This window comes from Dasypus novemcinctus, chromosome 2 (assembly GCF_030445035.2).
Source record: "Dasypus novemcinctus isolate mDasNov1 chromosome 2, mDasNov1.1.hap2, whole genome shotgun sequence".
In the NCBI taxonomy this organism is placed as follows: domain Eukaryota; kingdom Metazoa; phylum Chordata; class Mammalia; order Cingulata; family Dasypodidae; genus Dasypus; species Dasypus novemcinctus.
The window spans coordinates 47150805-47177029 of NC_080674.1; the positions used below are offsets into that span (position 1 = coordinate 47150805).

At 43.2% G+C, this 26225-nt stretch overlaps 1 protein-coding gene and 1 long non-coding RNA gene across 3 annotated transcripts in view; one reads left to right on the forward strand and one right to left on the reverse strand.

Moving 5' to 3' along the window:
- Positions 1-24519, forward strand: part of NIM1K (NIM1 serine/threonine protein kinase) — a 97926-nt gene extending 73407 nt beyond the window's left edge. For both annotated transcript variants that reach the window (XM_012530766.4, XM_004472895.4), the window contains exons 2-4: positions 954-1943; positions 21297-21565; positions 23655-24519. In XM_012530766.4, the coding sequence (XP_012386220.1) occupies positions 1652-1943; positions 21297-21565; positions 23655-24401 (1308 nt within the window). In that variant the 5' untranslated portion in view covers positions 954-1651 and the 3' untranslated portion in view covers positions 24402-24519. The remainder of the gene's footprint in view (positions 1-953; positions 1944-21296; positions 21566-23654) is intronic.
- Positions 4013-5748, reverse strand: LOC139436425 (uncharacterized). The gene is made up of 3 exons (XR_011645683.1): positions 5540-5748; positions 5063-5157; positions 4013-4059 (listed from the first exon to the last, which is right to left on the reverse strand). It is a non-coding gene; the product is annotated as an uncharacterized lncRNA (long non-coding RNA).
- Positions 24520-26225: the final 1706 nt, after the last annotated feature.

The window sequence follows — 26225 nt, forward strand, 5'->3', positions numbered from 1 at the left end:
CTGGGCCAAGTCCGCTTCCCTCAAGGTTTTTCAATTGGAATATTCAAGTCCAAAAGTCAAGTTCAACGCACATTTAGTTAACACTTTCTTTATGTAGAAAATTGAGCAACATGCTAAGGGAGAGAATAGGAGTGTGGGCCTACTGATGAATTCAACCCTGTTCCCATCTTCATGGAAATGAGACATTTTAGAAAATGCATGAAGTTCTGTGGGGATTCAGAGAAGAAGTGATTATTGCCAACTAGAGGGTCCAGGCAAAAAAAAAATTAAGAGAATGCCTTTCTTAAGACATTCTTATCACCAAGCCTCTTGTAGATTTATTTACCCTTCATTTCCATATCTTCAAAACAAGCTGCTGAGCCTGGAGGCTGACACCTGATTCAGAATTACCCAGAAAATAAGCCTAGAAGAAATACTAGCCTTTGTCATAGAATGACAGAAAGAGTAGAAGCAACTCATGTCAGAAACGTTGAACAAGAACATGAAGTAATAAAGGAAATGTAACATATTATTTTGAATAAATATAAGTGCTTTTCAGAGTTTGGTATTGGTAAGGAATCTTAGCATTAATATTGCTATCACATTACTATTTTTTAAATCTGGTTTTAAAACAATTCAAGGCAATATGCATGTTTTCCTAAACTTCAAGAAATAGAAAATATGTTTTGCAAGAAATATTTACAGGCCATAAGGGCTTTTCTAAAATGTAGATTGAAAAAATAGAAATAAATTAATTAATTAAATAAAATGTAGATTGAGGTGTGTGTGTGTATGTGTGTGTGCATTTTTCTTACTCCTAAATCATATGTAATCAATCATCTACCACTGATGTCAATCATGGCCTAACTGTATAATGCTTTTAGTTGAATGCTTACAGAGTAGCTTAATATTCATTATAAATCCTGTGCAGTCCTTTATCATGGGTTAGTAATTTTCTTCTTCTTTGTTCTTAGGATGAACCAACACCTGCCAAGTTTTTGAAACAACTCAAGTTTTGCAGAAGGCTCATCTAAATAAAGGCCAGCTGGAGTGACATTGCAGAGACTTAATCTTCTCAGGCTGCCTGCGTGACCAGAAGGCTGTTTGCAAGCTTCTTCTTTCTTGGGGTCCTGATTATTAGGTCTCTGGGGCCCTGTGACTGGACAGCAAGAGAAGCACAGAATGAAGAAGGTCAGAGATAAGTGTCAGCAGCAGAGACTGGGAGGCCCACAAGGGGCTTTTACACACCAGAGGGGAGGATTCCCTGGCCCTCAAAGGAAACAGCAGCCTGGAGCCTTTGTCCTGTGACCCGACCAGACCCCATGTCCATCCAGAAAGTTCCTAGAGTCTAATAAGGGAAGTGGCTGCATGCCTGATGGTACGGTCAGTTAAAAGCCTGGACGTTCAACACGAGGCAAGGTGTGAAATGCAGCTTTTTGCTTGACTGGGCAGACTGTGCTGTCATGTTGGCCTTGGTCCTCCTCTGACTGGAGCCCTAACCTGGGGTTGTTCATAAGGAGAGCCTTCTCCAGCCTCTGCAGGCCAGCCCCCAAGGACGCCGGGCTCTGGCAGTCCTCAGCTCCCATCTCCCACCCTCTAGGCCTCTTCTGCTCCACCTCAACCTGCCCCTGATCCGTGCCTCTTTGCTGAGATGGAGACGTGAGCCTAGACGATGACTGCAGTGTATGTGAATGGAGGCAGCCTGGTGAACCCCCACTATGCCAGGTGGGATCGGCGGGATAGTGTGGAAAGTGTCTGTCTGACAGAGTGCAGCAAGGAGGATGAGGAGGGACCGCCCCAACAGCTGACACCCTTTGAGAAGCTGACACAGGACATGTCCCAGGATGAGAAGGTGGTGAGAGAGATTACCCTGGGGAAACGGATTGGCTTCTACCGAATCCGAGGGGAAATTGGAAGTGGAAACTTCTCCCAAGTAAAGCTTGGGATTCACTCCCTAACCAAAGGTAGGATCTGAGTTCCCAAGGTTCATCCCCCATGGTCTTGTGACCTAGTTTGGGAGAGAGGTTGGAGCTTGGGCAGTGGATGCCAGTGCAGTGCCAGTGGCTGATCTCTTGCTGTGCACCAGGCCCCTGCCCAACCCTTCCATTGTTATCTCAGGTTATTTTCACAATGACAGTGTGAGGTCAACATTTTTATTTCCATTTTGCAGCTAGGGAAACTGAAACCCACAGATAATAATTAAATGTGGCTTGCCCAAGGTTACACAGTGAGTAGGTAGCAAAGTCAGAAATCCAATCTTAGTCATTTGACTTCAACTCCAAAGACCCTACCACCACACCATTTGGATAAACCCACTTAAAACATCAAGGGGAATTTGTCCTCTCCAGTTAGGCCTTGGAGAGGTCAAGTTATGTGGCTTGGTTCTAAGGCAACCCATATCCCAAGCCCTTACTTAAAATTTCTTTGTATTTGCACGTAATAACAATACTGCAGAATGGCACAGGAAACCTCCTCCATCACCACTATGCTTGGATAGCAGGGACCAGCCTCCCCTCCTAACCAGAGGCTCCTACTTCTGTTATATTTGGGGAAGAGGGATTTGATGTTATGTCCTTTTATTCATCAGTCTACCTTGAACTGTTCTCATCATTGCTCATCTCCTTGGCTCTCTACTCCAAACCCACTTTTGCTTGGATTCCAGTTACTCTGGGATTCTCAACTAGCAGAATCCACCACTCTGGCCTCAGGGAGGAACTGTGTGGAGAGCCCAGAGCCCTTTTGCTGCCCCAGCCCCAGCGTGGGAACTTCCCCAAGGTACCTCTAACTTAACTGAAGCCTGGAGATTACTATAAGGGAGTTTCAAAACAGCAAAAGGAACGCTTGCAGCTCATTATAACTTGAGTTCCTAAAGCCGGTGGGCTCTCCACTGTCCCTGAGAGCCCCTTACTTACATTTTCCCTCTTATAGACATTTTCTCTCCATCTACCATGATGCCAAGGCCACTTTCTTCTAATATCAAAGTCCTCTTTTGCTTTGTTTTCTTCTCCATCCCCCAGTCCCATGCTCTTCCAATCTTTGTGTTTGGCTCCTATAGAGAGACCGACACACACACACACACACCAAATACTACTCTGGTGCTCCAAGTCCTCTTTCATCTTGCCCTGAAGTCTAGCATAAGAGTTAAGAACTCTAAAGTCCAAATGTCTGGTCTCACATATTCATATCTCAGATTCTCTACTACTAGTGACCTGAGTAAATAATAGGACTTCTTCGAGCCTCAGTTTCCTTACTTATAAAATGCAGACAATAACAGCACTTACTTCAATTAGAGTGTCATAAGAATTTCATGAGTTCATACTTGCTGATTTCTTGGCACAGTGGCTGGCCCTAGGTAAGTGCTCAATAAATGTTAGTTAGTGGCATTAACCTGCAGAGTTGCTTAGCTCCTTTTGGTCTATTTCTCTCCATTCCAGATTAGGCCTGGCCTTGCCTTTGCATAATCAAAGATGAAGTAAAGTGTCTTTATCAACAGAAGTTCATTTTCTGCCCGGAACAAGATCAATTCTCCTCCCATTCCGAAAAGCAGTGGTTTCAACTCTGATTGCACATTAGAACTAACTGAGAAATTAAAAAGGCAATGAGAGCCTAGGTCCCACCTCACCTCCAGATCTTTTGGTTTAATTAGGTGGGACTAGGCTTGGATATTATCTAGAAACTCTCCAGCTGATTCTAATGGACAGTCAGAGTTAAGAAACACTGCTTATAATCAGGGGTTCTTAACCCTTTTATGTTCCATGAGGAACCTGACATTCAGGTAAACACCATGGACCCCTTTTCAGAATGTAGCAGCAGATAGTTTTATGACACTCAACATCAGAGGTCAGAGAAAATAAAGATAATAATTTGGCCTTTTCAAAGTCCTATTTTTAAAACCATGCATTTAGGAAGTAACAACATGAAGGCAGATTTCCATATTTTCTAAAATAGAAAAAAATTTAATTATACAAATAATTGACTTACAGAGCATTCAGCAATAATGGAGAAGGTGAAAATCCATCATTCCCATTAATACAGCACTCCTACATAACTTCCACCACTTTATATCCTGGTTGACTAAGCCTATGTATATAGAAGTAGTTTAGATATGCCAATGAGTCATTCACTCTCACTCCCTGAACAACATGATTTTTCAGTGTCAGTACATTATTAAATGCCAGTATATTTAAATATTTTTCAACGTCAATAGATATATAGATACTCTTCATCTTTTAAAGAGCACATCATATTCCATTACACAGCAGTAGCATAAATCCTTTAATCTTCACCTATCGATAAATATTTGGCTTGTTTCTATATTTTTGCTATTATTTATAATGATACAGAGACAATCCTTTTCCATACTTCTTTGCATATTGCACAGTTGTTGTTTTTTTCAGCATTTGTTCCTGGAAGTCAACTCACTTGGTCAGGCACTTAAAATTTTTAATACATTGTGCCAGATTAAAGGGGCAGCCTTTGCATCTTTACTCAATAAAATCAGATCCATATGTGCAGTTAAATCTAATCAGGACAAATGTTGTTTTTCAATGGCATAGAGCAAGAATGAAAGACAAAAACATAAGAGAACACATAGGAAGATAAGGGGCCAGAAACTGAGACCAAAGTCATAATTAGGAAGGGCAGAGGAGAGGGTGGATAAAGCCGAACCAGGAGAGGAGTTCAGAAAGGTGTCCAGTGCAGCAGAGGGGTCACAGAAGTGAAAGTCCAAGCAAAGACATGGCCAACTTTGAGCTGCATTATAAGAGTATGAGTTCAGGTGTTAGATTCCAGCAGAGAGGAAACAATGGAAGAGTGGCAGGAGCATGGACTTTGGAATCAGACAAATTTGTTTTTTCCAAGTCCTGTTCAGTAACTTACTATCATCTGAGTTTGTACATATTACTTAACTCTTTAGTCCTCAGTGGCCTCAGCTGTATAGCAGAGATGATTCTTATCTTAGAATTGTAGGGAAAATTAAAATAACGTTCTTATTTTAAAATAAGTCAGCAAGTAGTAGCCACTTAATAAATGGCAATTTTGTTTTTTTACTTAGATAAACTTAATTCAAAGTAAATTTACGCACCATTCACCTTGCAGTTTGCCTGCGGTCCGTGTCTAGGACCATGTACTTTTCTCATTTTCTTGTTTCTTAATAAATTCTTTACTTCCTTGCCTATCCTAAAAAAGCAAACAAACCAAAAGGAAATTTAATATTATTATGGTAATGAGAAACCAACATCACTTTCTACAAAGAGAAGGTAACAGTAAAAATTAATACAGTACAAATTTAAAAAGTATTAAAGAAAGTAATTTTTAAAACATGTTAACAACCAATCTGAGACTTTCTCCATGCCTTAAATAGGAGAATTGAGGGAGAACTGTGATTCAGAGCTATTTAAGGGTATTTCCATGTACTACAATCATCTCGTGCCCCATGAGTGCGAAATGTTCCGCTTTGGAAAACACTGACCTCCTCTAGTCCTGTGTTTTTACCAATGAGGAAACCAAGTCACAGAAGTGGCTGTCTCCAGGGCACAGCAGAGACAGGATTAGAACTCACCTTTCTTTTCACTCTACCAGACAACCTCAGCATTTTGGCAGGGGTGTAGGGCAGAGTGAAGGAGGCAGCTGTTTCATATTCTGCCTCAACCAGCTTCCCCACATGAGTGCCCTTCTCCAGGACCAGACCCCAGCGAGATTCCAGCTGGCCCTTGAGCAGACTCTTCCTTTGGGCAATAGTCCCAAGAAGTATCCTTGCCCTCAACATACCTGTTGAGGAGTTGACGAAATAGGAAATAATCAGGGAACGATAAAGAGTATATAACCAAAGACAATTAAAAAGTAAAATAAAGAGTGTATTACCAGGCCTCAGAGGAGGAGCACAGGCTTTTCTTGCAAGCTACTTCCTGTCTGTCCCTCTCCCAGTTCTCAGACCATGTCTGAAAGATCTGCTGTCATGTGTTTAAGTGGCAGAAAGTAGTGCAATATTGTGGGAAGATATTTACTTTAAAGGCTGCCAGACCTGGGCAGAATTCCAGTTCTTTTTTCTCTAGCTATGTGATCCTGAAAAAGTTATTTTATCAGTCTATGCCTTAGTTTTCTTGTGTGCAAAATGAGAATAAGAGATCGGCTGTGTAGTATTGCTAGGAAGAACACTAGAAAATATACAGGATATTGAGTATCTACCATGTGCCTTTAGAGAGCCCATGGTATTTATGAAGTGCTGATTATTACTATTCTGCTTTCAAAGAAGTCTAGGTCCTAAGGCTGGGCTGAGCCAAGCATCATTCCTTTCATGGAACAAAAGCCTGCTCAGTGAGTTCACATCAGAAGGGGTGTATTGTGTACAAGAGAATTCTATGGCCCCACAGCAGGGAAGTAGAACCCGACCTCAAGATGTTACTCTCTCCATCTCCTCTTTCTCTGGGTCACCTGGCTTCTTTCTCTACTTCCTCTGATGAAACTGTTTCATCTCCCTGCCTCTTTTGGCAGAGTAGCTTTCTCTGTTTAATGATCAGAAGGCACATGGCCAAGAATGGCTGCTGCCAGTCCCTTATCTAATCTCTCAGCTCTATTGCCAAAAACGCCATCCCACCGGTTGCATTCTATTTCATCCCAATTTTAAAGAAAGAGAATATGATTGTTTTCTGGCCAGCTGCTAATAGGCTAATTAGGAGTCGAGGGCATGCCCTTTTAAAGTCAGCAGCAGCCCTGAGGGTCATGTGGCTTGCTACATCTCAATAGAGCCCAAGGTTGAAAGAAGTCTCTCTGAGAAGGGAGAGTCAGGAGGGCTGCAAAAGAATGGACAGATCAACCAAGGACACCGTAACTGGCTAAGGAGAGAAATCTCTTCCACAAGCCAGGAGCGGGAAAGCGGCTAATTCTGTAGACATAGGAAGACAGAAGAAAAAGGAACAACGATAAAAATTGGTGTTTGTATAGTGACATTCTTCTCAAGTGCCAAAGCTCCTTTCCTGTTGTATTACAAAATTAACTTAATACTAGCCCCATGAGTTTCAGAGAACACGGCCTTTTCCTCCTGTGCAGATGCCTTGGGTGGCCTTGTTGCATGCTCTCTTGGCTCCTAACCTACCATAGAACCGTCCTATTGTCAAAAGGTTCAGTGTTACCCTCTGGTTGCCGGATATCATGTGCAAAAGCAGGCAGGAAAGCTGAAAGCACAGTAGAAAAATCAGTTCAACCACTGAGTTTTAAGAAGCCAGAAAACAACGGCAAGTAATTGAGCACGTAATTCCGGACCTCGCTCCTGACTTATGGGCCAGCAGTGGCCTCATCCTAGTACCATGTCTTACCTCCCTTCTGAGGCTTTACCTTCAGCGAACCTCCAAGTCAAGGAAAGAATGGAAAGTGAGAACCACAGGAAATGACAAGTGTGAAGGAGGGGTAAACCCAAATGCAAATCAATGTGAGAAACGAAGAAAGAGAATGGGCAATGGAATCTGGGAGGAGAATGAGGGTAATCAAGACATAAGACCCATGGCTTACAAAAAGGAGAGGACATTCATCCTGAGCTGGCTGGAATCTAGAGAAAGGAGGAACATCCTCCAAAATCTTTACCCTCAAAAGAGGAAGGAGATTGATCAGTGAGTTGTTTAGAAGCCCTGCTGGGAATTTCAAATACCCTGTCCCATTGCCAGGTCATGTCAGACTAAGTCATATGGACAATGGCCCCCATACTCGTCATAATTGTCATGAGGTTTTTTAGGAATATGAATAGACTGGATAAGATAATGGAGGAGATTCCCCAGGAAAGTAGAGGGTTTCAGTGCCAAGGACAACTCTCAGGACAGCTGTAAAGAAAGGCACCAGACTATTAGTGAAGTACCAGGAACGTTCTGGTCATGCTACGACATGGATAAACCTTGAAAACAGCAAGCTAGGTGAAAGGAACCAGACACAAAAGGTCACATATTGTCATTCCTTTCATATGAAATATCCAGACAGGCAATTCCATAGGACAGAAGGCAGGTAAGTGTTTGCCAGAGGCTGACAGGAGGAAGAATGGAGAGTAATTACTAAATGGATACGATGTGTTCTTCTAGTGCCATGAAAAATGTTTGAGACTAAAGAGAGGTAGTGGATGCACAACACCGTGAATGTACTAAGTGCCACTGAATTGTTCACTTTAAAATGGTTAATTGTATGTTATGTGAACGTGACCTCGGAAGGATGGAAGGGAGGGAGGGAGGGAGGACTGGAGGGAGGAAGGAAGGAGCCAGGTTTTTTGCATCCCTAGAAAGAAGGCTCCACTATAGGCTTTTGATGGCTGGAGTTTATTTTTATAGCTAACACCTTAGATCCCCTTGTGCCCTGCAAGCTGATCGGGCACACTGAGAGACATCAGGAGTCCCTTTTTCAGAAATTTCTCAAGTAAGACAATGCACTAGGCCTCTGAATATTTCATGTCCCATCTGTTGTCACAAAAGTGAAAGAGGCAGCAGGGTCCCGTCGTGCTCTGTTACTGCCCTTCCTGACCTCTTGTCTCATTGTCTTTCACCCTGTCTGTTACTTGTCTCATGTTTCTAGGACCCTTTCTTCTTTTTCAATTTAGTTATTCATGAGTTCACTCGTTCCTTTTTTTAAAAATGCAATGAACAGCCCCTGAGCGCACACTTTTTTCTGTACCTTATATAAATGAATAAGATGCAGTTATTGCCTTGTAGAAACTCTCAATCATGTAATGGAGACAGACTGGAAACAAATGATAGGTGCTATCACAGAATAAGGCAGAAAGGGTGTGCTCATTTGGGCCTGAGGAAATCAGGAAACCGTCTTTTGAGCAGGAAAGGTTATGTTGGTCTCAATAAATGAGGGGAAATTTGATATGACACAGGGGAAAGGAAATTCCAGGCAGAGGGACAGGATGTAAAGTGCATGGAGGCATGAACCAGTAAGGGAGTATTTGGAGATTTAAAAGTAATTCAGTGAGGCTGGAGTACACAGTACACCCACAGAGGAGTGGGAGCTAAGATGGGCAATGTGGGCAGGAGCTAGAGCATGGAGACTCTTCTTGCATATTTAAGCTTTATGGTTTAGGTATTGGGTCGCCAATGAAGAGCTTTAAGAAAGTGATTGATCTGAGTTGATTTGCAGTAAGGAAGGGAGTTTGAAGTTGGCGGTGATGAGAGTCAGGGAAGCCAGGATAAAATATTCTTTATAAATGATCCGGGTGAATAGGATGTCCATCTGAATGAAGGAAGCGGAAGTGGAGATGAAAAGAAAGGACAGATCTAAAAATGTATCTAGAATCTTGAAAAACCTTGGGTTCAATTGGATGGGTCATGGAACAAGGGAGACAGGCACCAGGGAAAGGAAGAACTGAAGTTGACTCCCAAGTTTTCACTTTAATGGCTGTGCAATAAATAGTGACTAAGGAGAAGAGACGGACTTTAGAGAAAAATTTGGAAACACTGAATTAGAGGTACATGTAGGTCATCAAGTGAATGAGTGTAGCAAGCATCTTGGAGCTCAAAATAAAGTGAAAATGAGAAAAACAGATTTTGAGTTTAATAAATCCAGGGTATAGTGAAAGTCTTGAGAGTCCTTGGTGTCATCCTCAGAGTTCCCCCACATGCATTATGAATAATAAACACTCAACAAATATTTGGTAAATTTAGTTAGTATACTCACTTCTTGTTGTGCAAACCCAGTCAAGGTGGGGCGACATTAGGGGAAAGAGGCCATGGCATACTCTCTGGTAGTCGTTCTACATTGTAAGTAATTCCTTATGTGGACAGGGCTGGGGAACTAACTCAGTCTGTAGTAAGGCTTAATAAAGAATGCCAACAGATTTTTAGAAAGTGATCCTCCCATGTTGAATACATTCATTAAAACAGCAATTTTAAATTTTATTTTCTCACCTTAAAGATGGTTAGTTAGCGGCTTTGGGGAATTCTTCTAAAAGTAAGTCCAAATATTGGCAATACTCTAGCCAAAAGATGTTCATTGTAGTGTGTGGGAGGAGGGGCACCCGGCTTGCCTCAGTGGCAAACAGTGCGGCAAGAGGTGACACCGCCTCTGCCCACTGGGCCTAGACAAGGTGACCACGCCTGACTAGGCCTTTGCTGCTAACGGCTAGCCGGCACCGCCCTCCCCCTTCCTATCTCCCGCCTAGCCCAGCTCTCACTTCCCCTCCCCCTCCCTTAAACCTAATCTCTTAGTACGCCGTTTGCCCAGCAACAGCTTACAACCACCTATCAGCTTAGTAACAGTGTCAGCCTATCAAGAGTTAGCACATACTCTACTGGCCAATCACTAGCCCAATGCCAGAACATTGCCTTATATGGAAACAGCATTTGCCCTAGCCAATCAGAACCTGCCACACCACTCCCCAATCCTATAAATCTGCATCCCCTTCCGCAATGGACCAGACTTGTGCCATCAGCCTGTCTCCGCGACTCCTTCCTGGGTCGTGCGCCCTCCACGCCTTCGGAGCCCCCGAGGGAAGCCTCAGCGGCCCTACGAGGCTTTCTTCCCCACGCCAGGGACCCCTCTTCGTCCCACAACGGGACCCCACTCGTCCCTTAACAGGGACCCCGCTCGTCCCACAACGGGACCCCACTCGTCCCGCAACAGGGACCCCGCTCGTCCCATAACAGGGACCCCGTTTCGTCCCTCAGTAGTGCTTGTTTGTTTGTTTGTTAATAGTGCAAAGGACTAGAAAGAATTTAAATGATCCAATGATACAGGATTGGTCAGGTATTTTAAAGCTGGACGGAAGATTACACAGCCACAAAAAATCATGATTATACAGACTATGGTGATAAGGAAGATGCATGGGATATAATAGTAATTGGGAAAGGCAGGTGTAACATTGAGTGCATATGTGATGATAATACTTATCCTGGGTCCTTGCAGGGATTAAAGGAGATCGTTCATTCATTCATTCAACAAATATTTATTGAGCACCTCCAGTTTTAAGGACTGGAGATACAGCAGTGAACAAAATAGACAACAATATTTGTGCTTATGGTGCTTATATATTCTAGGCGGGGAGAGAGACAAAAACAAGATAGTAAAATATTCATTATCTTATATAGTGATAAGTGATAAGAAGGAAAATAGAGCAAGAGGGGGATGGGGAGCATTGAGAGCTGCAATTTTAGGAAAGTTGGTCAGGGAAAGATCTGGTGAGGACGTGGTGGTTTGAACAAAGGCCTGAAAGAAAGGAGGGGACTGGCTGTGCCTGTGCATGGGGGAGAACGATCAGGCAGAGGGAAGGGCAAGTAGAAGAGCCCCGAGCTGGGAGGGTGTCTGAAGTGCTCAAGAAGCAGCTGAGGAAGAGGAAGTCCGAGAGTAACAGGGGCCAAATCATGTAGGGCCATGTCGGTCACAGTAAGGACTTTGAGTTTCCTGTGAGTGAAATGGGAACCACTGGAGGGACCAGAGGAATGACATGATCTGCTGCACACTTTAAAAGGTTCACTCTGGCTGCTTTTTTGAAAAGAGACTGCAAGGGATCAAAGACAGAAAAGGGGAGCTCAGTTAGGAGTCTATTGGAATAATCCAGGCAAGAGATAATGGTGGATTGAACCAGGAAGGCAGCAGTGAAATGCTGAGCTGTGGTTGGGTTCAGGCTATATTCGAAAGGTAGAGATCTCAAGAATTGCCGACAAAGTGAAAGAGAAGTGCCAACGACTCAAAGGCTTTGATCTGGGCAATATCAAAATAGAGTTTCCATATTCTGACATGACATGAGGAAGACTGTAGGAGGAGCAGGATTGAGTGGGGGGAGCTCAGGAGCCCAGTATTGAGCATGGTATGTTTGACATGGCTAGAGCATCTACTGCACACATACATGGATCAGGCGCTGTCAATGCCTCATCCATGTCTCCTTGGGCCGCCTGGTTTCAGTGCAGGGGACTAACCCTCAAACACCAATCTCTCCATCTCTTTACCCCTTGACTTTCTTTCTAGGTACTGGAGCCTGCTCTGCCTGCATGCAGAGGAGGCCAGAAATATAGGGGAATTAATGTCCCCCAAGAGCATCCAACGACCAACTACAGACAGGAGTTGATGTGTATATTCTCCCACTCTCTTGCCCTTCTCAAGGTAACTCTTAGCAGGATTAACTGGTAACGTGGTCAGTAGTGCAGCCTGTACTGGCCACCTCTCCTTCCCAGTCTCCTTCCTCTTCTACCAGTGTTTCCTGAGATCGCCTTTCTCATAAGTTACTTGCTCTTGACTCCCTGCCTCAGGATCTGCTTCTGACAGTACCCAAATGAAACAACATCCAAGTAGAGATGTCAAGTGGGCAGCTGTATTTCTGCACCTGGAATCCCAAGAAAGTGATTGTAGAGAAGAGGTCCAAGGACCAATCCCTCCAGCACCCAGCCTTTAGAGGCCAGTGAGATGAACAGGAAGCAGCAAAGGAGCCTTAGAAGAAGCGACAATGAGGGCAGGAGGAAAACTAGGAATGTGTATTGTCTTAGGAAGGGGAATGAGGTCTGAGAACTGACCACGGGTTTTTAGCAACTTGGATATCATTGGTGACCTTGCAAATAACTTTTTTTTTTTGCAGGTTGATGTTTTTAATAGATCTTTTTATTTTCTTGCTTTTTTTTTTTCTTTCTTATCGCTCCCCCCGCCCCGCCCCCGTCTGCTCTCTGTCCATTCACGTGGTGTGTTCTTCTGTGTCTGTTGTATTCTCATTAGGTGACTCTAGGAACCCATGACCTTCCAGAGTGGGAAAGAGGTGATCATTCTCTTGCTCTTCCTCAGGCCCCTAGTTTGCTGTGTCTCATATTGTCTCTTCTCTATGTCTTTTTTGTTGCATCATCTTGCTGCATCAGCTCTCCATGTGGGCAGCACCACTCCTGGGTGGGCTGCGCTCCTGCGTGGGGCTGCACTCCTTGCATGGGGGTCTCTAAGGGCAACACTCCTTGCACACGGCAGCATTCCACGTGTGCCACCTTGCCACATGGGCCAGGAGGTCCTGGGTAATGAACCCTGGACCTCCCATATGGTAGGCGGAAGCTCTATCAGTTGAGCCACATCTGCTTCCCGTGAATAATATTTTTAGTGGCATTTTTTGGGATGTTCAAGAGATAATGAGAGGAGAATTGGAAACCGTGAGTAGAACCAACTCTTTTTTTTCTCTCTTTCTCATCTGCTCACTGTTTTTGCTAGTTGTCTGTTTGTTTTCTTTAGGAGGCACCGGAAATGGAACCCAGGACCTTCCATGTGGGAGGCAGGCACTCAATTGCTTGAGCCACATCTGCTCCCCTAGAACCACCTCTTTATTTATTTGTTTATTTATTTATTTATTTATTTATTCCCCCATCTACCCACCTCATTGTTTGCACTCGCTGTCTGCCCTCTGTGTCCCTTTGCCATGTGCTGTGTCTGCTTGTCTTCTCTTTAGAAGGCACAGGGAACCAAACCTGGGACCTCCCATATGGAAAGAGGCACTCAATCACTTGAGCCACCTCTGCTCCCTGCTTTGTTGTGTCTGTCACTGTATTTCCTCTTTGTGTCTCCTTGTGATATCATCTTATTGTGTCAGCTTGCTGTACCAGCTCACTGTCTTGCTTGTCTTCTCCAGGAGGTGCCACTGAATGTGGGACCTTCCATGTGGTAGGCAGGAGGTCAATTGCTTGAGCCACATCTGCTTCCCTAGAATCAGCTCTTTAAAGGAGTTTTGCTGTAAAGAGAATGAAAGAAAGAGATCTGATGCTGAAAGGGGGAGTGGGATCAAAAGAAGGTTTTTTTGTGATTGTAAGAGCTTCTTTTTTTTGATGTTTAATGTAATTCAATACAAAAAAAGTATGAAAGCCATAAGTGTGTAGCTCAATGAATTTTCCAAACTGGAAAGACACATGTAAACACCACCAAGATCAAGAAAGAGAACACTTCCAGTACCCTAGAGGCTCCCTTCATGTCTTCTTCTATTAACCACCTTCTCGAGTGCAACCAATATTCTGATTTATAACATCATAGATTGCTTTTGCCTGTTTTAAACTTTATATAAATTGAATCAAGCAGTATGTATTCCTAGGTCTTACTATATTTGCTCAATATTAAATTTGTAAAAGTCATCCGTATTGTCGCAAATAAGGTATAAATACTTCACGCTTGCTGTTATATATTAGGCCATTGTGTGACTGTGTCACAATTTACTTATCCATTCTACTGTTGGTTAATATGTGGATGGTTCCAGCTTGTGGCTAATATGAATATGTTGCTATGAACATTGTAGTGCAAGTCTTTTGATTAGTATATGTATGCATTTCTGTTCAGAAGATTTTTTTAAAGACGGGTAAAGAGCATGAATGTAAGTTGATGGAAATGAACCAGTAGAGAGGGGAAAATTGAGGATGCAAAGGAGAAGTAAGAAATTTTGGAGACCTGTCTTTAAGTAGATGAGAGTGGATAGGATCTACTGGACATGTAGTGGGGTCTTGGAGAGACCTTAGACAGGAGCTGGGACCATTTTTCCACAGTAACAGGAAAGAAGACAGAGCCTTTGGACACAGATTCAGGTAGGTTGGGAGATGTGGGCAGAGTTTTATTTACTCAGCAAAGTAGGAGCAAGACCGTCAGCTATGAGGGAGGAGTGGGAAAGGTATTGGAGATTTGAGGAGAGAAAATAAGCCATGAAAGAGTCATATAAGAGAGTAGGAGGACCATTGGACTAGGAAAATACTGTATGTCTGCAGGCAGCATCAAAGAAAGCCTCACCTGAGGATGGTGACCATAAATTCAAAGTGAGATAACTCAGCATGTTCGATGGCATGGGTTGAACCAGGTGTAGGCACAGAGGAGGTGGGGAGCTGGATTTACCAGGGTCGTGGTTCAGCAAAACGAACCCAACAAAGTGGAGGAGGAGGAAGAGAGTTGAGGGGAGTATGCAGAGCAGTGGGACAATAAAGATTCTTCCCTCATGAGTGCCACCGTCCTCCCAGTTGCTTAACCCAGAAACTTTCACCTCTTCCTCATCCCCTAACAACCCAACAAGTCCTGTGGATTTTACCTCCTACACATCTCATCCTTTCCTAGTCTGGATAATGCTGCTGCAATTTGTCTCCTTCATCCATGTTTATATCATCCTCCCGTCAGCAGCCAGAAGTGATCTTTTAGAAAATACAGGCCTGACCACACAACTCCCTGCATAAAACCTTTCAGTGTTTTCTCACTGCCCTTCACGGAAGGTCCAGAATGACACCTAAGAGGAGAAGAAGCAAATGGACTTCTGCAGACTTTCTACAAAATGGGAGGGGACCTGGAATTCATTATTTTAGCCTTTAAAATAATAGCTTACCCAACCAGGCCACACAAAACCACAAGTTTCTGCTTCAGGTAAACAGCCTGAAGGGCATCTAAACCCTAAAGCCCGAAAAAGTCAGAGTTCAGGGAGGAAAAACACCCCAAGAGTTGATGATGGTGGTTTTTTTGCTGGGCAGCCCTGATTACCCAAGCCCAGAGTATTCTATTCCTTTACGTTTTCCTTCTTGTTGTTCAATGTTGCCTTCACCAGAGGAAACGCTGGGCAGATCAGAGACCCGTGAATCCTGATGCTTTCATTTCCAGAAGACTTAATATACAGATAACACTCCCATATTAAACTAGGGGCCTTTACTATCACACTCACAACCACTGGGCCAAAGTTCTTCGAAGCAGTTGTTTTACAACTAGATCAAACAGTACCCTGAAATCCTGTTTTCCCTGATTACTAGCCTTGTAAACTCTTTTTTATATAATAGAATGTCTGGCACAGTCAACCAAAAATGAATGAAGCTTTACTTTGGAGTGGAGATTCCTTTTCCAACATTAACCATTTTTATTATATAATTAATCTATATTCTGTGGAAAGGTTAGAAAATACAGAGAAGGAAAATGGAATTTAAAAGAAACCATCTATGATCCCCCCAATTAGAAAATAATTATTCTAAACATTTGGTGAGTATACTGCCAGAGTTTTTCTGTGCAAATGCATATATGTATTTTTCGTCACTTGTTACATATTGAACTCTCATGTCAATAAAGACCAACATCATCATTTTTGGTAGCTGCGTGGTGTGCCACATTTTAAAAGAAATTTGTTTTATATTCAGACTTTATTACAATACTCTTCAATAACAAAGGAAGAAATTATAACAGCATACAAAATGGTTTTTCAGGTAGTTCACTATCTATGTCCATACTGGTTGTAAAAGATTTTGAAGAAGGTCTAATAGAGAAATAGGGCATAAGTTTTTCAGTAAACATTACAGTGAATGTGTACAAATGTGATTAGCTATGCAAATTGTAAAATGAAACCTCTCCCAACTTGTAGTCCAGAAAATTCCAATTTATCTGAGGTTCACAGAATATCATTTATCAAATGGACCATTACAGAGCTGAACTTGCCAGCATCCATTGTTTGGGGATGGTGATGTAAGATCATCTCTGGGGTAAGTTTCCTTTTATACACCTAAAGACCATTCACCTATGCCTCTTATTTCTATCTGCCAAAAATGTCTTCCAGCATAACTCCCTCAGAACTCAGGACAGCTGGTTAAAAAGTAAATGCCCTGAGATTAAGAGGGTAGTTTGCTTTCATCATCTCAAACGTGGCAGTTTTCCTATCTTCTGAGACAATGATTGGAGTGGCAGTTTGAAGATCTAGAGTCAATTTTACCTTAAATATGTTGATCATTTTTTGTAGATAAAATTATTGTGGAGGGATACTGCAAATCTCCTTTTTTTTATATGAACATTCTGCAGGGATTTTTAGGTTCTCACAACATGTTGTGCATTCTTTCAATACCTGTCAGTAAATCCTGGTCGGACCACACACACTTCTCGATTATTTCATTTAACAGATTTTTTAGTGTGGATCAGTAGTCAGAAATTCACATTTTGTTTTCAATTCATTTTTCTTCAATACTGTTCTCTTCAGTTAGTCAGTTAGTAGCCTAATATGAATTGCTTCCTGCTCTTTTCCCAAGAAACACTTAAACTGTTTGAATCAGAGTCTAATTCCTTCTTCCAAGTTTCTACCTTCGACTTCAACTCAAGTGATTCTGAAACTTGGTCTTCACACACCTTTTCAGCATCTTCAACTTGCTTTTCCAGGAGCTCAATGTAGCTTTGGAGCTCCTTTTCTTGCACAGATGCAGCCTGTTCAAGGAGCATCAGGTAATGGTCCTGTACTGGGCACATAAGAGGTCAAGGTCCTTCTCGCCAAACAGGGTCTTAACCCTGTTTTGTTTTTATAAACACAGCGTTTCTCTTCCTGATGTTTCCTCTTGCTCCTCCAGGTGGCAAGTGCTTCACAATTTCAATCATGTGACGTCACTGGGTGTGTTCCTTTTAAAGTTACCACCAGGAGAGAGGTGGAGGCAGACAGGACAGGGGAAGATGTCCTGTAGATATTCCCAGCAGTGGAGATGCTCACATATGTTGTGCCCACAGTCGATGGTCTCTGTGTCTTTCCGATAGTCCAGGAAGATGGGGCAGCAGGCTTCTGCTTGCAGGTCAGCCAGAGTGCTGCAAAGGCCATTGTGTGGTAAGGAATTTCTATATGAGGAACTCCTTTCAGAAAGCTGGGGTTCTCCAGGAGCTAGGAAACATGAGAAGCTGAAGACTTCTTAGTGTTCTCTCTTGTTCTTGGAAGGCTGGCTGTAGAGTTCCCAGGGTTTTCAGGAAGCTATAGCATCTTGTGAAATAGGCATGATCAATAAAGTTGTAGTTATAGAAACAGAGACAGAAAATGACTGTTTTCTAGTGTTTTCTTAAATTTAAAAAGAAAACAGACAAAAAAAAATCGAGTGCTCAATCTTTGCAACTTCCCATGACTCTGTAATTATTTCAAAACAAAAAGTTAAAAAACAACCAAATTGCAAAGCACCATCTTTATTGAGATCATATCATACCAATCATCAGTAACTATGCTATATTGTATCATGCATGAACAATAGGAAGAAAAATATCTATACACATAAGTCTTCCAAGTATTTCTTCATTCATTGGTTACTCCATGGATTGTAAAAATATCTAACGTAAATCCAATAGAGAAATAAGGCCTAAGTTTTTCTTGAAGTATCGTTGTAAGTATAAACTACACCTATTATCCAAATTATAAAATACAACCTCTCCTAACTCATAGTTCAGAAAAATGCCTATTCATCTGGATTTTGGGGCCATAGCAACATGGGTCTAAGACCAGAGCTGGATTCGCCAGCATCCATCCTTTGGGGATGGTGATGGAAAAGCATTTCTGGGGAAAAAATCTTTACAGACACTTAACAGCCCATTTCCCCTTGCCTTTTACTTCTACCTGCCAAAAATGCCTGCCACAAACAAATCCCTGAGAATTCAGGACATATGGAAAAAGGTAAAAGTTCTCAAGACTGTAAGGTGGGTTTGGGTTCATCTTTCCTACTGTCATACTTTTTCTCTTCTGAGATAATGAGTTTGGGGTGAGCATTTCCAGCACCCAGTGTCAAACTTAACTTAAATATGTTCATCATTTTCTGTGGATGAAAATATGCTTCAAGAAGACTGACACATTTTTTATTTAATTCAGATGAAAAGACTGCTGGAGTGTTTAGGTTTTCATACTTGGCATAGATACTTTCAATACCTGTGAGTAAGTCCAGTTCGGACTGCACACACTTTTCCGTAGATTTTTTTCATATGAAAATACGCTCTAAGAATTTTATTTTGTTTTCCCTTAGGTTTTTTTTTTTTATAGCATTCTTCTCTTCCATCTGTAATTTCAAAATAATTTTATCTTGCTCTTTATCTAAGAAACTTTTTTATATACATTTTTATCTTTTTAAAAAGATATTTAGATTACAGAAATGTTACATAAAAAATACAGGGGATTCCCATATGCTCTGCTCCCTGCCCCTCCCACAGCTAAGAAACTCTTAAGTTGTTCAAAATTAGAGTATAATTCCTTCTTCTGATTTGCCCATTCAATTGATTGGCAAAATCAGTTCAAATAATTTTGAACTTGGATTTTAAACTGCTTTTCAACATCTTGAACATGCTTCATCAGGGGCCCCTGTAGCTTTTAGGTCTCGTCCTGTGCCTAGCTGCAGCTTGCTCAGGGGCATCAAGTGGTGATGCTGGTGGTCAGAGGACACCCCGAGGGCACAATAGCTCAAGGTCTTTATCACAGAGCTGGGCTAGGATCTGGCTGTGTTTCTCACACAGGGGTTTCTCTTCCTGCAGTTTCCTCTCGCTCCTCCTGATGGGAAGGTGCCTTACAATATCAACCATGTGACATAATTGGCTGTTCTTCCTGAAGTTCCTGTCAAGGCAGTGGTGGAGGCAGACGAGACAGGGAAGGATGTCCTCCAGATCTCCCAGCACTGGATGATGTAGGAGCAACAAACTTTATGGCCACAGTTAAGGGTCACTGGGTCTCTTAGGAAATCCAGGCAGATGGGGCAGCTGGCTTCTGTTTGGAGGTCAGCCAGGGAGGCTGCAAAGGTCATTGTGCTGTGAGGAATTCTATCCAAGGGTTCTCCTTTCAGAAGTTCCTGTTTCTCCAGAAACTAAGAAAATTTAGAATTTGGAGTGGAGGCAGCTCAAGCAGTTGAGCACCTGCTTCCCATGTATGAGGGCCTTGGTTCAATCACCGGTACCTTCCCCCTCCCCCCACCCCCCCAATTAGAATTTGCTACCTCCTCAGACCTCATTCTCCTTCCAGGAAGTCAACATTGAAGCACCAGGTGTCAAGTGTGCTTCTGCCTCCTTCCCTTTTTCCCAGAAGACTCCTCCAAGAGGAGCCCAAATTACACAGCTGATCAGGGCCAAATCAGTTTGCCCAGCCAAACCGAAGCACAGATACGGTGTCACATTGCCCAGTAAAAAGCCATATTCCCTGCCACCAAGTTGTTCCTCCAAACATCTCACTTGCTCAAAGAAACCTCCCAGATCCTCCTCAGTGGGTGGCTTCCCCCACCGCATGCTCTCACGGCTCCATGAACTCTTCTTAGACCCGACTCCTCTGCTGTTAGGCATTTCAGGCTGAGTGGATGGATAAAGTCCAGGTCCCCGCGACCCCAAGCTCCCAGGGCAGGCCCGGGAGGAAGCGCAGCCTCTGCCATGCCTGCGCCGGCAGCTAATGCAGCTTCGCGCCCACGACGGCGCCAGGACCTGGGACTGGGCGGGGTCTACATTTCCGGTATCCACAGTGACTCTGAGGGCCCCTCACCAGCACTTTGGGGCTGCCGTGAGGCGCCCTTGCTCGGTCACCCCATCCCAACCGCGGCCGGCGCGGTTCAGGTCCGTCCTAGTCTCAGGTCCCTTCCCGGGTTGCGGCTCACCTTGTTTTAACAATCCCTCGGGTTGGACACGCATGCTGTTTGCAATACCACAGTCTTCTTCTTCCACGTGCATCCTTATACATGTATCCAAATATTTCCTTAAGATTAATTGCCAACGCGGAAATGGTTGGGTCAAAGGGTGTGCAAATATTTTAAGGCTTTCAATTGCATAATACCAAACTTCAGTCCAGAATGGTTGAACCAATTAAACTTTCCACCAAATTGCAAATTGCAGGGCTGGTTTCTGAATGCTCTCAACAACCCTCCGTAAACACTGAGTACTGGTGTGTCATGCACTCTTGCATTATGTGCCAGGCACTGACAAATAAAATATAGGCCACACAGGTGACAAAGTGTGAGGGACAGAAGACCAAGGAGTCAACATTCACAGTCAGTGTGCTGGGAGTAAGGAAAACTGGAAATCTGAATACACAGAACCTGGACATCATGACCATCCCAGGACAGGTATCATAGAAAGCTTCATGGAAGAGATTAATTCTGAGGTTAGCCTTCAAGGATCAACAGGAGTTAGCTGAGTGAAAATGGAAGGAGTGATGGGAAAATGATTCAGATAGAGGAGAGGTCACCAGGCATGAATGTGTGGGGACTTTTTGGGAAAGAACTAAACATTATATTAAAGGGTGAGCAAGGAGGTGAGGATAGGAGCAATTGAGCCAGCACTGAAGAGCTGGACTGGGTCTAATCGAGAAGGGCTCTTTGAGTTAAGCAAAGGAGTTTTTAAACTCTGTTCTGAAACTGGATATCATCAAACTGTAACATTCCCTGAGATATGGGAGTTGGCATCAAAACCTGTAAACCCTGTAGGTGGAAGACTCCCACTGATCCAAGGAAAGAGCACTGATATGAAACTGAGAATTGTTATTTGTCACTACTGCGATGAGCTTTGTGGGCTTGGAAACAGCCACTTAACGTGTCTGGTATAATAAAGGGGCCCATCTCGGTTCTTTTCAGTGCTAAATATATACACTCCTGTGAACTTTGGCATACCCTTTGACTCTTTTTTTTTTTTTCCAGAAAAGGTGGCCATTAAGATCTTGGACAAGACCAAATTAGACCAGAAAACCCAAAGGCTGCTATCCAGAGAAATCTCCAGCATGGAAAAACTGCACCATCCCAATATCATCCGGCTCTATGAAGTCGTGGAGACCCTATCCAAGCTCCATTTGGTGATGGAATATGCAGGAGGTGGGGAGCTTTTTGGGAAAATTAACAATGAAGGGAAACTCTCAGAACCAGAAAGCAAGCTCATCTTCTCCCAGATTGTGTCTGCCGTGAAGCACATGGTGAGCAGGGGTGAGGCATTGGAGTCTTGCCCACATTCTTCCCCATTGGGCAGGTGGGGATTTAGTTTTCCATCATTTAAGCATCCCAGAGGGACTTAGTCCTACAAAGGCAGACAGTAGTCCATTCTCTGAAAGTCAGAAGCCTGGCTGGGGTTGTTCTCTTTATCTCTGAGACAACCTCCAGGGATCTCCAGTTACACAACAGCTTCCTGTTGTCTGTGCAAGTTGGTAGGAGTCCTTCTGTGCAGCCAAGATGAACATCAACCACTCCCTGGCCACACCCATTCCTCCAACCTCATCATTCACTAGTCAGACAGCTGACTCTTTTCTGCTTCCTAGGCTTGGCTTCCTAACTCTGTGTCTGGGATCCCCTCTCCCCTCTTCTCCCATTCCAAATCCTATCCACACTTCATGACCCAGTTCAGTCCTGTCTCTATCTGTGAAACCTCACATCAACTCACACTGATCTTTGTTGCCTTCAGTGAATTCCCACAGCTCTTACTACCTGTGTCCAGTGGATTAGCACTAGATTATTTCATGCTTCTGATTTTTATTTTAGATAAATCTGGCCTCCTAAAGTACATGCCTGAGTTCTTCCAAGAACTGATTCTTTTGTGCCCTTTTTACATTGGCCATATTGCTGGGCACACAAGAGGAACTTGACTTGTAGACCTAACTACACTTTTACCACCCTGCTGGTGCAAAAGTTCTGGCCACCCTCTTTACTGAGCTCTTACTCCAACTGGTCAGCCCAGTTGACAGGAAAGAAACACTTGTCTAGGGCCTGTGTTAGTAGAGAGACGCTTTGTAGTTCATTCCTCTGCCTGACTGGTTGTGGGACAAGAATTTGGATCAGTGACTTCCTAACCAAAGAACCACCAACAGGGAAATTAGTGACCTAGAAGGCCCAAATAGCTCTAGAGAAGATGGGGAGGAAAAAGAAGCAAGCAAAGAGAAGAACCTGTTGATGGGGATGGGGGGTCTTCCAGACTTGTGGTACCACCAGTAGTCATTATATGTCCCTGTGCTGTGGTGGCCTTTCCCAGAGCCAGGGAGTAGGCCAAATTCATACCAGGCAATAGGACAGATAGGCAGTCTTCCACATTCTACTGAAAAAGAAATCTCATGTGGAAAACAGAGGGAATCTAACAGTAGAGGGTACAGACTGAGTCCTCCAAAGTGCGACACCTGCTATTTCTCCCAGCAATCTGGTGTTTGAACAAGTAGTGAATCATAGGCATAGATCAAATTTTATTGAGTTTTATTACATGCCATGGTCATGATATACACTGGAGTGACAGCATCATATACAGTTCTCACAACAGCCTCAATATTCCTATTCTACAAAGGAAAAAACTGACTCACCTTACACATAGAGTCAAACCTAGAGTTAACCAAGCTGTCAGGCTCCAGAGCCCGGACACTTATCCCAGGAGGTCCATTAGAAAAGTAACATTAAACCATTTCCCAAGGGTCCTTAGGACTGAACAGGTCATGGGTTCTTCAGAAGAGTCTCTCTCTATATCCAGAATGCAAAGCTGGGGGTGGGGCATGCTGTTGACAGTTCACAGTGGGACCTGTTGCTAGAACTTGCCAAAAGCAGTCTCCTTGCCTCTTACTGAATTCTATAAAGGAACCCACCCAAAGGAGTATGGTTGGAATGTTGGGGGAGGGCTCCAAGCCTTTCTGTCTTTGCTCTAGCCAAGAGATCACTCAGTAGGAAAACCCATACATGACCTGAAAAACTAAGAATTACTCCTTCATTGTGTTTCAGTGTGTTGTTCATTGTCATAATGACACGGTAATTTCCAGTTCTTATTTCTGACAGTAAATCCTTAGTCCGTAAGTATGGGATAGACTTCAACCCTCACTCTACAGGAGAATAGTACCTTGGGGGTATGGGTGTTGCATTTGACTGAAGGTTCTGTCAGGGCAACTCCTGAGGTTTGCTAACATAATCTAAGCTGATGTCCACTGAATTTTTGTTCTTACACCATCATCACTTCACTGTCACAGAGCAACTGATAAGTTTTTAATTTTGGTATTTACTTTGAAAATGATGGCTTTTCCCTTATGTCTTCTTCTACAGCATGACAATCAAATTATTCATAGAGATTTGAAGGCAGAAAATGTATTCTATACCAGTAATACTTGTGTGAAGGTGGGTGATTTTGGATTCAGCACAGTAAGTAAAAAAGGTGAAATGCTGAACACTTTCTGTGGGTCTCCTCCTTACGCTGCCCCTGAACTTTTCCGAGACGAGCACTATGTTGGTGTTTACGTGGATATCTGGGCCTTGGGGGTGCTTCTATACTTTATGGTGACTGGCACAATGCCATTTCGGGCAGAGACTGTGGCCAAACTAAAGAAGAGCATCCTGGAGGGCACATACAGTGTGCCTCCGCATGTGTCAGAGCCCTGCCACCGACTCATCCGAGGAGTCCTTCAGCCGATACCCTCAGAGAGGCATGGCATCGACTACATTATGAACAATGAATGGATGCAAGGGGTGCCATACCCCACCCCTTTGGAACCTTTCCAACTGAATCCCAAACATTTGTCAGAAACCAGCACCCTCAAAGAAGAAGAAAATGAGGTCAAAAGCACCTTAGAACATTTAGGTATTACAGAAGAGCACATTCGAAATAACCAAGGAAGAGATGCTCGAAGTTCAATCACAGGGGTCTATCGAATCATTTTACACAGAGTCCAAAGGAAAAAGGCATTGGAAAGTATCCCGATGACACTACCAGACCGTAAAGAAAAGGACCTAAAAAAAGGATCCCGTGTCTACAGAGGCATAAGACATACATCCAAATTTTGTTCAATTTTATAAATTGCATTAGACTGATGGTAATTAACCAAGATCATTGTTGGTACGTTAAATTTTTTCACAGACTTGGGTGGAGAAATTTTTGTAATTTTTAAATAAACTTAAATGGATGTCTTTGAGATATACATTTCTTTTTCTCCAAAAAGTTCATTAGTTCAGATTGTAGCTTGATTTGAGAATGTGTGTTATTCTTAACATCTGGTATTCACTCATTTACTCAACAAATATTTGTTCAGTTCCTACTATTGCTAGGCACTGTTTAAGGTACTGGAGAAACAGCAAAGAATAAGATAGCCCAGGTCCTCTCCTCATGTGTAAGACATTCTACCACAGGACAAAGACACCAACAAATATTTTATATATAAATATATATATATATTTTTTTTTTAAGAAAAATATCAGAAAATATAAATTCTATGCAGAGAATTCAAGTAGGGGGCTTTGATATTAGTAGGCTTAATACTTCCGATTAAATTATTAGGGTAGGCCACTTTGAGTAGATGATAGTTTGAGAGCTGAATGAGAAACAAACAATGGAAAGCAGACCAAGAGCATTCCAGGCAGAAGGTTTTAGACTGGGATCCCCCAAACAGAGCCTGAGAGAAAGCCTTCCATCTAGAATAGTTTATTTGGGAGGTGATTCCAGAGAACAGGAATGAGAGATGGGGGTGAGAAACAGGAAAAGAGAAAGTCAGCACAAAGATACATTATCAAGTTGGCCACTGCTACAGGTGACTGGTGTTCATTCCTACAGAATCCTCTGAGGAGCTTCACAGGACCCATCTCAGGTGTTTGCCCAGGTGATGAAAGGGAAAGCATTTATCCGTCAGCTCCTGTCCACCACTGGTCTCCCGGGTGTCACTTTCTCTACACTTCCCAATTGTGATGTGGGAGTGTCCAGTGGGTTGCCATGTTTCCCATGCCTTAGTGTTAGAGAAGCCCTGAAAAGACGTGCACAGCACTGGTCGGAGACAAGGTGCCATCCTGGCACATGCACGAAGCTGTCAAAACCTACGTGGAAAGGATCACTGAAATCAGTGGCTGAAAGGATCTGAAGTGGTGCACAGGAACTGTCTGACACAACCAACCCCTTACTCCACTCATATTCTCCTCCTGTTAAGTCCAATCCATGACAGTCAGTCCCTTTCAAGAGGGCGGGACTTGGAGGGATTTAGTACAGAAAGGTTAGCAGAACAAGTTACAGCAGTGGTTCTTGGGCTCTAGTACATCAGAACTACTGTTCTGGACTTGTTAAAACAGACTAAAGGTCCTGTCTTCAGTTTTTTACATTTCTAACAAGTTATCACATGATGCTGATGCTGCTAGTCAAGGGATCCACCCTTGGAAAACCATCAAGCTAGTCATTGCTGCAAGGCCTGAGGCTGTAACTGAGAACTCATATCTTCCTTCTCCATCATCCTAAATTTTCCTCACCTTTGGCCAACACTTGCTTGTCTGATACTGTGACCCAGACCTTCAGTGTCAAGAGAGCCCTTAGTTGTCTTAGCCTCAACAGGCTGGGATTGCTGTGCCTACTTGTTTACCATTATCATGAGGCCCAAAAGGGACACATCGGTCAATCTCTTGGGTTCTAGACATACTTGTGTATGTCTAATTACTCCTTGTGGTAATCAGAGTCAATAATCCCCACCAGGATAATAGCTCTTTTGCCTGCTTGTCCAGTGACATGGGGAGCCCAAAGTGGCCATGTCATGGTGAAAGATTCCATTCCAAATCAATGGAGTCCATGGGGAGCCGACGTGGTTCAGTGGTTAAGTGCCATCTTCCCACATTTGAGGTCCCAGGTTCAATCCCCGGTCTTGGTAC